Source organism: Musca autumnalis, unplaced genomic scaffold (genome assembly GCF_047663935.1).
Source record: "Musca autumnalis isolate F117 unplaced genomic scaffold, ASM4766393v1 scaffold_2, whole genome shotgun sequence".
NCBI classification, from domain to species: Eukaryota; Metazoa; Arthropoda; class Insecta; order Diptera; family Muscidae; genus Musca; species Musca autumnalis.
The window spans coordinates 100,296,519-100,309,540 of NW_027411755.1; the positions used below are offsets into that span (position 1 = coordinate 100,296,519).

The 13,022-nt window shown below is 34.4% G+C and overlaps 1 protein-coding gene across 2 annotated transcripts in view; it reads right to left on the minus strand.

The window, feature by feature from the left end:
- Positions 1–1,942: 1,942 nt before the first annotated feature.
- The window catches only part of Cdk5alpha (Cdk5 activator-like protein), a 244,971-nt gene continuing 233,891 nt past the window's right edge, over positions 1,943–13,022 (minus strand). For both annotated transcript variants that reach the window (XM_073968620.1, XM_073968621.1), the window contains one exon: positions 1,943–2,212. In XM_073968620.1, coding sequence (XP_073824721.1) covers positions 2,065–2,212 — 148 coding nt within the window. In that variant the 3' untranslated portion in view covers positions 1,943–2,064. The remainder of the gene's footprint in view (positions 2,213–13,022) is intronic.

Genomic DNA, 13,022 nt, shown 5'->3' on the forward strand with positions numbered 1-13,022 from the left:
GCCCTGAAGTTATCTAAAATAGATGTCTAGTTCAAGTGTTCTACTAAAATGCCGAAACTGAAATTGTCTCTTTTTGAACAATCCTTTAAATAAGTTTCTGACAGAGAGACATCAAGTCCTAGAGAGCGTGTCGGACATAACTGTACCCAATTTTACGCAATCCAATCATAACTCTCGCTCGAAATTTTCTCAATTTGACAAATCAAAGCAGTTTAGCGTCCATCATACCAAGGACAATGAGAATAAATGCAATTTGTGCGAAGGAAGTCATGTGATTAAATTCGGTCCGATGTTCCACAGCATGGAATTTAAAAACAGGCATTGAAACATCATGTGCTTCACCCTAAGAATAAGGTTCCTCAAAATAATGCTTGGAGCATGGTGTAAGAAAGAAGGCGATACAATAATAGCAACCTATGTCTTCATTTGCTGTCAAAACATATTTTTAATCAAAAATAAATAACAAATATTTCGCTTCTATAAAAAATATCTGTGTACAACATCTTTGTTTAAGCTTCGCGAATAATATTTTAACGTTTTCTTCTAACTTTTGTGGATATTTCGCGCAAAAAAAATTTGACAGCAAATGAAGACTACAACCTAACGTCAACTATTGGATCACCTTGTTAAATTCGCCTTGGCTTGGAGTTTTAAAAATTCTTCCTCCTTTCTCAACCATCATCTGATGATCCTTCAACTTCCTCTGATGCTCGAACATTTCATATTACGGTTTCAAATAGGACAATGCTTGCCACAGCTTAGATAAACATTGTGAATGATGTCGTTTCCTAACAGATTCGGGCCCTGATATACCCTTGCTCGGAAGATACATCAAAAACGTATTGGACGTATTGCTCGAGCCAACATATTGCTCGATAGGCTGAGAAAAAAGATTTTAGGCTCCTTGTTAGCCCAAGAGACAGCTTTTTGGTGGATGTTGACGGGTCCTGCGACCAATTTAGTCAAGGCAGATATTGTAAGCGTGTCCCACTATGCCAAAGTATCTGTGAAGGGTCAGCTGGCAAAGTTTTGGGAAATTGAAGAGGTGCACAAGGTGCCAATTGTCTCAGTTGATGATCAAAGATGATCTTCCAAAATTTTCCAGTCTACGACAATTAGATTCTCAGACGGAAGATATATGGTAGACTTACATACTTACTTATGTATATACATAACATGTATATACTTTGCGTCATTGAACATTTTTTATTTTTATGTAAAAAACGAAAATCATGCGCGTTTTGAAAGCTTACACTTTTTATAAACAAACCGAACAAAAAACAATATTTGGACTGTTTATTTAATTGAAAACATAATCTTAAAATGGTACGAAAACCTTGTTAGGGGACCTATGAAATGTAGATATTCAAATTATAACCTTTTTTAAACAAAAACCCACATTTATGTCCACTAATCCATGAATTAAACTGACTGAAAAATGTGCTAGGTATGACTAATATTTATATTAGATACAAACAAAATTGATTATGTTTTATTTTATGGTGAGAGTTATATTGTGCAGAAAATGTAAAGTTGATGATTATTTCTGCTCCAAAAATACGTCAAGCGGCTCACACGATAGCGACCTATTTGAACTAGATACCAGCTGACCACACGATTTTAATTCAGTAAATACTTCAGCGAAGAATCCTGGTTCTGCATTTATTTTAAGCATCTTAGTGCTTAATCGGTTGACAATTAGAACATTTTTTATTTTTATGCAAAAAACGAAAATCATGCGCGTTTTGAAAGCTTACAATTTTTATAAACAAAACGAACAAAAAACAATATTTGGACTGTTTATTTAATTGAAAACATAATCTTAAAATGGTACTAAAACCTTGTAGGGGACCTATGAAATGTAGATATTCAAATTATAACCTTTATTAAACTAAAACCCACATTTATGTCCACTAATCCATTAATTAAACTGACTGAAAAATGTGCTAGGTATGAGTAATATTTATATTAGTTACAACAAAATTGATTATGTTTTATTTTATGGTGAGAGTTATATTGTGCAGAAAATGTAAAGTTGATGATTATTTCTGCTCCAAAAATACGTCAAGCGGCTCCACACGACAGCGACCGATTTGAACTAGATACCAGCTGACCACATGATTTTAATTCAGTAAATACTTCAGTGAAGAATCCTGGTTCTGCATTTATTTTAAGCATCTTAGTGCTTAATCGGTTGACAATTAGGAGACACCTGAAATAGAAAAATAACATATTATTTATGTGCTATATCTTTCATAATGCAGCAATTGTGATATTCTGGTCAGGTATTGAAGGTAGTCATGGTTGCTCCAATTTATACTATTTCAACCCAATCAGTATCTGATCTGTAAATTGTCTCTTATTTGATGTACCGATAAATTTTTTTTGGGACAAAAAATTATCATACCCAATAAGTCAATAAAAAAGACCATATATAGGTGTTATCCTAATAAAGTGGACTCTCGCAAAATGTTAATTTTTTCAGTTAAATAAAATATTCAGTTAAAATATATTTGGTAACTGTTAAACTGAAAAGGATGTCAAATGAAGAATGTTTTGATGTCTTATACTTATAATCTGAAAGAGAAGAATCCATTATAAAGTGTAAAATAGAACCCTGTGAATGTTACAAGCCTCACTAAATTAATAAGTTGTATTAAAAGAGTAACTTTTTATATTTATTCAAATAACATGTCCAAGGGCGTAGCCAGGATCAAATCTAGGGGGGGGAGCAACTTACTTTTTTTTTGGTGACGTGTATAGTTTTTACATACAAAATTTTAAACCCTTTATTTAGGTACATACCTAATGAAAAACAAGTAAAAAGCTTCCACATTTAAATATTCTGAATTTATGTGGAATATTTAGATTTCTTTCCGTTATGAAAGTTCTGTTGGCCACGATTTTAGGTGAATTGCGTAAACCAATTGCTTGAAATTTGGCGGTATCGTTGTTTAGGGGTATACCAAAATGTGGACCTATGTCTGCAACTACGAGTATTGGCGGATAAGTGTTTTGATCACTACACTTAATGCTAAATTGCACCCAATTTAGAGAGAAAATGTAAATAAAAATAAAAATCTTGAATCAGAGGTACCCGAAGGACTGGATTTATATGGACTATATCCGAGTTGATGAAATATTGTAATACGATTTGCAAATTTTGGACCAAATCCATTGCTCCCTTCGAGAGTTTTCGTTCACATGGCATTGGATGCACATCCTCTTGTGGTTCGAGCATAGTAATTTCTTAACAGATACATATAGCATACCAAAAATATGTTAATAATATGTAATTTAACGTACACACGAAATCGCTTAAAATGACATTGTTTATAAAGTAATGTCATGGTGAGTTATCCAAAAGACGATTTGAATCGAAACACGCTAAGAATGCGTGATGTCTCTGTTTATCTGTTTAACCCATTTCGTCGTAATTGGTGCTCGATTTTTCGAACAGTAAAACAATTTTATGGATGAAAAAGGTAAAATTTTAAACAACTTTTAGTATGTATATTAAGTCTTCTCTGTCAGTAAATAAAAACAAGTAAAAAAGTATCAGTCGGCTTTGCCGACGGAAATATACCCTCAGCCTGTGTGGATTGAAATACTTTTTTCCCCAAAAAAAAACGTATGTATTTAGGGGGTTTTCAAAATTTTGGGCGAATGAACCGACAAAAATGTGGATAGGATTAAAGCGCAAAAATTTGCGGGAATATCGATAGATAGGGCTTTTTTACCATACTAGCCTACGAAAAACATAATATTGCTGTAAACAGGGCCAATATCATTTAAGCAAATATTTTCGAACTTTTGTGGGAGAGGTACCGGAAGGAGTGGACCTATAAGCATCACCTTCGAATTTCATCTAATACTCAAAGAAATATTACGATATCCAAAGTGTGGACGAACGTAGTATTCTGTTCGAGCTCTCCAGTCACAACATATGGTGCCATAGGGGCTTTTTACAACTTCCCGGCTGTTTTCTCAAGAAGTATGGACTTGACCCTGAAAAAAACTTTTACTTTCGTAATTCGAGAGGAGGTCTTAAAGTGAATTTAACTAAAAATTTGTGTGGGAGGTACCCGAAGGAGTACACATAAATAGACCATATTCCAACCTGACCTATATCTGGTAGATATATTAGGATGTGTAAAGTATGGACCAAATCGGTGTCTCCCATCAAGAGTTATCGTGCGCACAATATTTCCAAACATTTTGGAACTTTTGTGGGGGAGGTACCTGAAGGAGTGGACCGATATGGCTTATCTTCGAACTTACACTAAGGTTGCACAAAATATTAGGAAGGCCACATTTTGGACCGAATCGGCAGATCCGTTTGAGAGTTATCTTGCGCTCCAAGCACTACACACGGTATCATAGGGATCTTTTGCAGGCTATTTTCTCAGGAAGTATGGACTTGCCCCTGATGAAACTTGTATAGTCGTATGGGGGGCTGTGAATACAAGTTGCTACAACAAAACTCAAAGCGATTCGAGTGCAGACTCTAAACTGAACTTTTCCGAAATTTTGCGTGGGAGGTACCCGAAGGAGTCGACCGATTGAGTCCGTATTGAAACCTTATCTAAGTCTGGTACACATTTCACGATGGGCAAAGTATGGACCAAATCGGTTACTCCCGTCAAGAGTTATCGTGCGCACAAATTGTCCGAACATTTTCGAACTTTTGTGGGAGAGGTACCGGATGGAATGGACCGATATAGCTCATCTTCGAACTTAAACTAAGTTTGGACAAAATATTAAGAAAGCCAAAATTTGAACCGAATCCGTTCATCCGTTCGAGAGTTATCGTGCGCTCTAGCCAGCCAGACAGACAGACGAACGGACATGGGTAAATCAACTCCAAATTGTCTGAAACACATTTCGTCCAAACATACTTGGGGTCTAAAACCATTATTTCGATGAGGCACATTTTGCCCGTATGAAAGTGTATATACCCTAGGCTGAGGGTATAAAAAATCTTCCCTTGAAAACTTCCCCTCCACCTCGATGGTAGGGGTGCATTTTCGAAGCCTATATTTTTGTATACTTTTTTAAATTAATTTTAAAAAATTAAAAAAAAACATGAATTTGAAAAAGTAATCATGGTGAATTATTACCAATACATAAAACCGTTTCGCAAAACATAAAGAAGTTGATTTAGATGCACAAGCAGGACTTTACATATCGCTCATTTACTCAAAGAGTGACATAACTCGAAAAATGCGTTTTCTGAGTTAGCAATTTCTATTTTTTCTACGACTTCTAATTTATCTTGTGTCAAATTTTCATACTGATATCTCTAAAACTCAACGAGTTACAGCTCATTTACTACGAGTTTCCCATAATTCAACACAAAAGTTATTTGAGTTTATAAAGCACTGAAACACTTCAAATCATGCTTGATCTTGCACAGAAATTTAGCACTGGTATCTGGCTAGCCGTTTGCAAAATGTGGTCCAAGTAGTTATTTTAGTAATTGTGCAACAAACTTTTTAAGTGGGGAAGTCAAATTTCATTCGCCAACTTAAAACGCGTTTTTCTCGAAAGTGGATTTTTTGAAATGTGTCACTCTTTGCGTAAATGAGCGATATGTGCAAAGTTGACTGTTTGAAATTGTCATAAATGTCAGTGGCTATATCAACACGTGGAAATGTATGGACAAATTGGGGGGAAGAGTTATTATAGCCCCATAGAAGACTAAATATTAAATTTCAGTAATTTCTGTAGGATAGCCGTAGGATATCCTACAATATCCTGAAAACCCCTAAAATCTGGAGGTACCCTTCTAGTTTGGCTACGTAAAACATGAAGCAGTGCTCACAAACTTCTGGATAGAAGTTTAAAGAAGACTAAATATGTATTAAATTACTTCCGTTTCTATATGATAATGCAGTTAAACCCCTGAAAAATCGGGCGGTACCGTTCTATAAGGGGTAATCCAAAATGTGAACCAGCACTGACATATTTCCGGGGGAAGGTTTTGTAGGCCCAAAGAAGACTCTATACTACTCTTTAATCATTTTTTCGTTCACGTTGGTCCACACTTTGCACATCGTAATATTTTTACGCGACATAGATCGTCCAAACATACTTTGCATTTTGACATCACAATCAATTAAGAGACGGTCCCACTTGTATTGAAAGGAGTGCCAAAAATAGTTCTAATCGAGCTACCGCCTCGAAATTTTAAACATAGCTTCACAACAAGGCAAGATGATAAACAAAATTGAGTGGATGTAGGTCCACATTTAGGTATAGTCCCCTTGTAAAGGAAATGCCTGATTTTTGGTATTTTGAAGAATTTAGACACAGTTTCCAATTGATTTGGTTGAAATTTCGCATCCTCGCAAAAAATGTTCAATATAGGTTTACGTTTAGGTATAGCCCCCATACAAAGGTGTATTTTTTAAAAAACACGGAGTCTCCAAAATACTCCCAACATTAGTAAAACTCAACATAAATTTATAGCACTGATTTCAAAAGTACCAGAAAATTTATTTACGAAGAATTTATTTTTAAGGAAGCTAGAAAACTTTGTATGAATATCTTTTTACGTAAAAACATTGTCAATGCTATCAACTATAAGTTTAAATCTGGAAATTGTACATTTATTTCACTCATAAGCTGCGAATGCTTTTCATATTTTTCGACTTTTCTTGACATATTACCGCTGTAAATTGGCAAAAATTGTACTGCATATAAACAATTTGATGTGTTTAGGTAATATTTATTTCAATCGAAATCAAAGTTGTTGCCATAAATTTTCGATTTTTGTCCACGGCCGGAACCACAGTGCGATATGGCCCTCTTCGAACATAAACTAATTTTGGACCGATATAATAAAAACTTCTTTAACAAATTTTTAATTTTGATAGAATATATCATTCAATCTATACTATATCGACTCAGAATTTTATCCTGATAACAAATATGTATACTTTATAGGCATGGTAGAACAAATACAAGGTAAAGTTAATACTACAACAAATACAACTCGAACAACAACCACAAAGGAATTTGTTTTTGTTTGTAAACCTTAGTGTCAACGTAAATGTAAACAAAACAAGGAAATGTCTATAAATTATTGGAATTTAAAAAACTAATAATTTTTCACATTTGATTGAATATTTTGGAAAACATGAATGAAAACTCATTAGATTTTCAATTTGAATGTTTCCATATCATTCCACTAAATGTATAATTTCTCGCAGAAAGTAGAATACTTGCAAAAATGTTTCGGGTCGCTGGTAATTCATTGAAAAAAGAGAAGATGTTTCAATCATTTGCTTTTGAAAACAAAAAAGCACATGTTTATTAGGGCTTTATTCTTTTCAAGTTTAAGAAAATAGCACACATATTAACAAATATTGTACCGCCTCTATAAGCGGTGTTTTAGTGTGCGGCATGTCGTTCGGACCTGGAGGAGGTTACATGTCAATGATATGAAGCCGTCTTTATGGGAAATAGTTTTTTTTCTGATGAATAAATTTGTTCTTCAAAAATATATATCCCTAATATACATCGAACATAGAAATAAATACATAAAATGTCGAATGGAATTTGACACTAACACTACAACCCAGTTCAGTCAGCTGGGTATTGCTGCTACCTTTTCTTGTTCTACCATGCTTTATAGGGTTGCAAATAAGTATTTTAATGCGTGACAAACGGAAAAATATACCCTCCATTCTATGGTGGAGGGTATAAAAATTGCATAATTATAATTGTTCCAAAAACATACCAGAAGGGACAAGGGAGACTTCTCTCATATCAATGAGTGCACCCCGATTCATATTAGCTCAATGATATGGGACCTACTGTTTATCACCGAGTCCGAACGGCATGTCTAAGACACCACTTTTAGAGAAGTTTTAAATTAAAAATTGCATACCTCATGTATTTCTTAACAGAATTCAAAGTTTACTTAGAAATAATAAATTTTGTTTGGTATCTTCTAAGCAGCCTAGAGCAGGAGGAAAAGCATTTTCCTATTTTTAATGCGTTTTTACACTTCTATAACTATAAACCAAACATTTGATAACCGCTTTTAAAAAAATATAGCTTATTCGAAAGATATTAGTCGTCCATTTGCCGTTATTAAATTTAAAAAATAGTATATCAGAACAACTGCAGTTTTTTTTTATAATTTTTCAAACTTTTTTGGCGGCTCTAGGGGGGGGGGGGGCAGCTGCCACCCCTGCCCATAGCTGGCTACGCCCATGAACATGTCCGAAAGAAGCATTAAAAACATAACTATTTATAATACTATCAAAGTGCCACCTACTTTTTATCGGGAAAGGGAATTAAATCCAAATAAACTTTATTTAATATGGAAATAGCAAACTATCAGGGACGTAGCCAGGATTTCATTTCGGGGGGGGGGCCCACCTGACCAAAATTTTGAAAGTTCATGTTAGCGAAAATTTCTTATTTAGCAAAGACCTAAACCTTATTTTAGACTTACATATATTACTGATGAAATAATGTTCATTACTATATTTTAATTAAAATGACGTAAGAGTTTTTGGGCAATGTCCCTTGTCTTTTTGACAATACATCAGAGTTAATACATGTTCAAAACAATGGATATATTAATAATCTCATATATTTTTGGGTGTATCATTTATCAAATAACTCACAACTACAGTGAATGTTATGTAATTCAGTGATATCACTTCGGTAAGACCAAAATAAGGAGTATACAATCGGAAACCCTCAGAAATATCTTAAGATTTAACTTTTTTGTTTACATGGAATATTGAGGACCTTTCCTTTGTTTCCTACTTCACAAAAGTTCAAAATCACGGCCTTAATTTTCCACTCCAATTTTATTGAGTAATTTATGGAAGGAAATGACATTAGAAGAGAATTGATTTATACAGAGGGAACGTTCGGATATCATGACGTTATCCAGTAGTATTTTTTATATTTACAGGTACATTTAGGAGTTATATAAATAAAGGAAAGAACGCCTAGACACGTGTCTTCTTTTTTGTCTTTTATCACGCTGCCGTGTCAGAATATGGTCAATTTCGGAAATTCAATCGTTGCTATTGTCATAAAGAAACCATTTGTACTTATTTCCCTAAGTATATATTGGTGTCCAATCGTAGATCTTATCGCAAAGAACTTCTGAAGGCTGATAGTGGTTTTCTTGATAGAAAAATAATACTGAGCAATAGTGAGTCTATCCATGATGAAATTCTAGCACCCAACCGCGGGACAATCGTCGGACTTCTCTTCTAGAAATTCTGGTTTCCTATCGTGGATCTTCTCATAAGTTGATCAGGAACTAGGAAAACTCTCGCAACCAGTCTTGAATTCTTTTAAAATGTAATTCTGGCGCAAATCCAAGGTCTATACACGTATACATTCTTTTAGCAAAAATCCATAAATACAATTTTCCCCAATCTACATTTTTTATACTCTCAGCCTTTAGTCAAAATGTGCCTTATCGAAATAATGGTTTTAAGGGCAAAGAGTGTTTGGAAGAAATGTGTTTCAGAAAATTTGAAGTCCACTTACATATGTTCGTCCATCTGGTTGGCTGCCTGGAGAACACGATAATTCTCGAACAGATCAACCGATTCTTTCCAAAATTTGGCCTTCGTGATATTTTGTCAAAATTTCGATCAACTTCGAATATGGACAATATCGATCCTCTCTTTCGATATCCTTCCATAGAGTATTTCTAAAATTTGATTTTTGCGATTTTTCTTGAATGGAGTCACAGATTTGGACCAAACTTTGGATTTAGTAATATTTTGTCGAAACTTAGTTTATACTCGAAAATTAACAACATTGGTGAAGAACTGAAATGACTGGTTGGCGCAATGTCTTTTAAAAGGTATGACCCCCAAAATAATATCTACTTCCAAAGTAAACTATTTTGGTCCGGTCCATTTCTTCCCCGCAACATTTGTGATCAATGATGAACTCTATATTTTGTTGGCAAGTTTATAAGTCCGCAAATGGCTACACAATTCTGAAAATCTCCTAATACATAGCTTTGGGTTAAGGGATGTTGGTTGTGTAGCCGTTTTTCGATGTGGCCATAATTGAAAGTTTCAGTTCACACAGGCTCAGGGTATATTCCTGTCCGCAAAGCCGACTGATATTGTTGAGATTTTGACGAAGAAGAATCTGTTTCCGACCAGTTTTGTTATACCCTACACACTATGTGGGGAGGGTATTATAAGTTGGTTTTGGCCAAAAAGTTTGTAACGCATCGATAATGGTCGAGTGAGTGTCTCGACGAGCTGAGTCGATCTGGCTATGTGTGTCCGTCGGTCCGTCCGTCTGTCCATCTAAACCTTTTAATCACGCTACAGGTCGTAATTTTGATCGGATGGTCACGAAATTTTGGTTGCTTATGGGGGTCCCAGAGAGAAAGAGGCATATTATGTTTGGTGGTAGTCGGATTATATTCCCTAAAAGAAATGTTTACCAGTGAAAAGCTTATGCAGAGGGGTAGTGGTGTAGGGTATTACATGGCGGCCCCGTCCCGACTATAGCCTTTGCTCACTTGTTTGATTTCGTTTGTCGTCACAAAGTCCTTTGCCGAAGAAGGAAAATGGAACATTTCTAGAAATGTGTATCCATTGAAAGTACTTCCCAAAATACAATTCAATGAGTAATCGACAGAAAAATCCCTGAAGATGAAATTCAATGTAATTCAATGTAATCGAAATATTGGAAATAATATGCAATAAATAAAATATAAACTTTAACCTCAATATTCTTGATTTTATTATCATACGAAAGGTCGAACAAAACATAAAAATACGACAGAAAATCCTTTTTTTACAATAGGCATTTACTAATTTGTAGCAAGAAACCAGTTTCAAATATTCTCAACGGGCGACACTGCGGTGGAACAGAATTATATCATAAAAAATATTTGATATAGTTTTTTTTTGCAAATTTCAAACATTATAAAGAATTTGTAATTGTTATGATGTTCAAAATAGTTCATTACAAAAACTTGTTAGAAACTATATACAAAAATTTAAAACCACAAAATTAAGCAACGATTTTGTCTTTTATTGTTGAATTGCTCTTATAAAAAATTTCAAAAACAAAAGTTCGCAAGAATGTTTTTTCTAGAAGTTGTTTATAAGCCAAAGTCTTGGACGTAATATGCAACAAACGTTCAACAAATACAAATAAACATCTTGTTCTGAACACTTGCAGTCAGCCTAAAATTACGAATAAACGCTAAAACCACACCTTAAAACTTAACAACAACTATGCGGGAAATTGCTAAAAAAGCCTAACGTGTTCATTAGTCTTTATACTTTCAAATATGTTGAACAATAAGTATACCAATGTAGTTAAATAATTAATTCTCTGTAATACTTCCTCCAAATAATTTACATATTTCTTGAAACATTTAAAACATTTTAAAATTTTATTCAAAAATTAAAAAAATGTGTAGCATAAGCTAATATCCTATGGGATGGAAAATCATTTCGGGGGGGGGGGGGGGGGTCCCGGGCCCCCCCCTGGCTAGGTCGGTGCAAACTATCAATATGTTTTAGTACTAATACATAACTTAATTGATAATAAAACCTTAAAAATTAATATACTTTTAACATGTTTAAGCTACATTTTGCTAAATCCTGTGTCCGATCTCAGTTCGTATATAACTGCCACACATCAACAGTGGCTTGCATTCCACAATTTCAAAATTCTAGCTTTACCCTTTGAAAACACAGAATTTATAACCGTTTATTCCTTTACGTAAGTCTGCCCCTTTAGCTTAAGTTTTTCAAAAATCCAGCTGTATCTCACCCCAAAAACCATTAATCCAAATTTTAATGTTCAAAATTCTAGAGTTATCAAATTAAAAAATATTTTAATTTAATTTTAATATTATATAATTTATATAAAATCGATAAATTGTTAACCTACATATTTTGATATTTCAGATAATTCTCCGAAGAGATTACTTTCTTCGTTGTGTGTTTCCCCCTCCAGTGATAACACATACTCTACCTTCTGACAATTATCCTTTACACCGTCAAATCTAGCATCGACTAATAACGGCAATCTTCCGGCATCTTAGTAAATTATTCTTCTTTGCCAAATAATAATGCTGTTCCATCCGAGAATTATTTATAAGTACCAAATTACATGTCAAAAAAAGAGGAAAAAATGTCAAGCCCTAAACACATCCAACGTTTGTTTTGAAATTTCGTTTTGTCCGTCGTCATCGACTTACGTTGGGTGTTGGTAACACACATAAAACGTGTGATAATGCCGCATAATGTGACCAAAAACAGAGAGCAAATGAATAAGAAATTTGGTCCACGTTTTGGAATAGCGCTCATATAGCGGTACTTCCCAATTTTCGATATATTGAATATCTTAAGTACAGTACACATTGTCAGTTTTGAATGACGATTTTTTGCAATTATCGATAACTGTCCAACCGTCCAGCAACCACAAAACATTTTGCGGTTGCATGATGAATGACGAAAATGAACGGCATGGTACAAATACACAGGTAGCCGCATCGGCAATTGTTGGTAACATAAGGTGTCAAAATTTGACATAAATTCAATGCAGTTGACACATTATGTTACCATCAGCTGGCATAATAATGCTACCTGTATTATTGTACCATGATGAACGGCCACACTAGCAAGCAATAAACAAAGCTGTCATTCAAAACTGACAATGTGTACCCAGCTTTAGCTAAATTTATCGACCACATTTTCTGGTACAGGGTTCCCAGTTAAAAAAAAAAATCTAATAATAAATAAAAGATAGGTCCACGCTCTGATATATACCCCATATAATAAAAATTTGCTGAATTTTTGCATAAGGGGTTCCCAGGGTACAACATATTGATGTAGCCCCCTTAGAACTGTACCGCCCGATTTTCGGCATTTTTAACGTTTTAGTCACATTATCCAGTCGAAGAGATTATATTTGGTATGTAGTCTTCGCATGGGCTGCGAAGTATTCCTACAGAGAAGTGTGGGTATTGGTCTACATTTTAATTTAGACCCCAT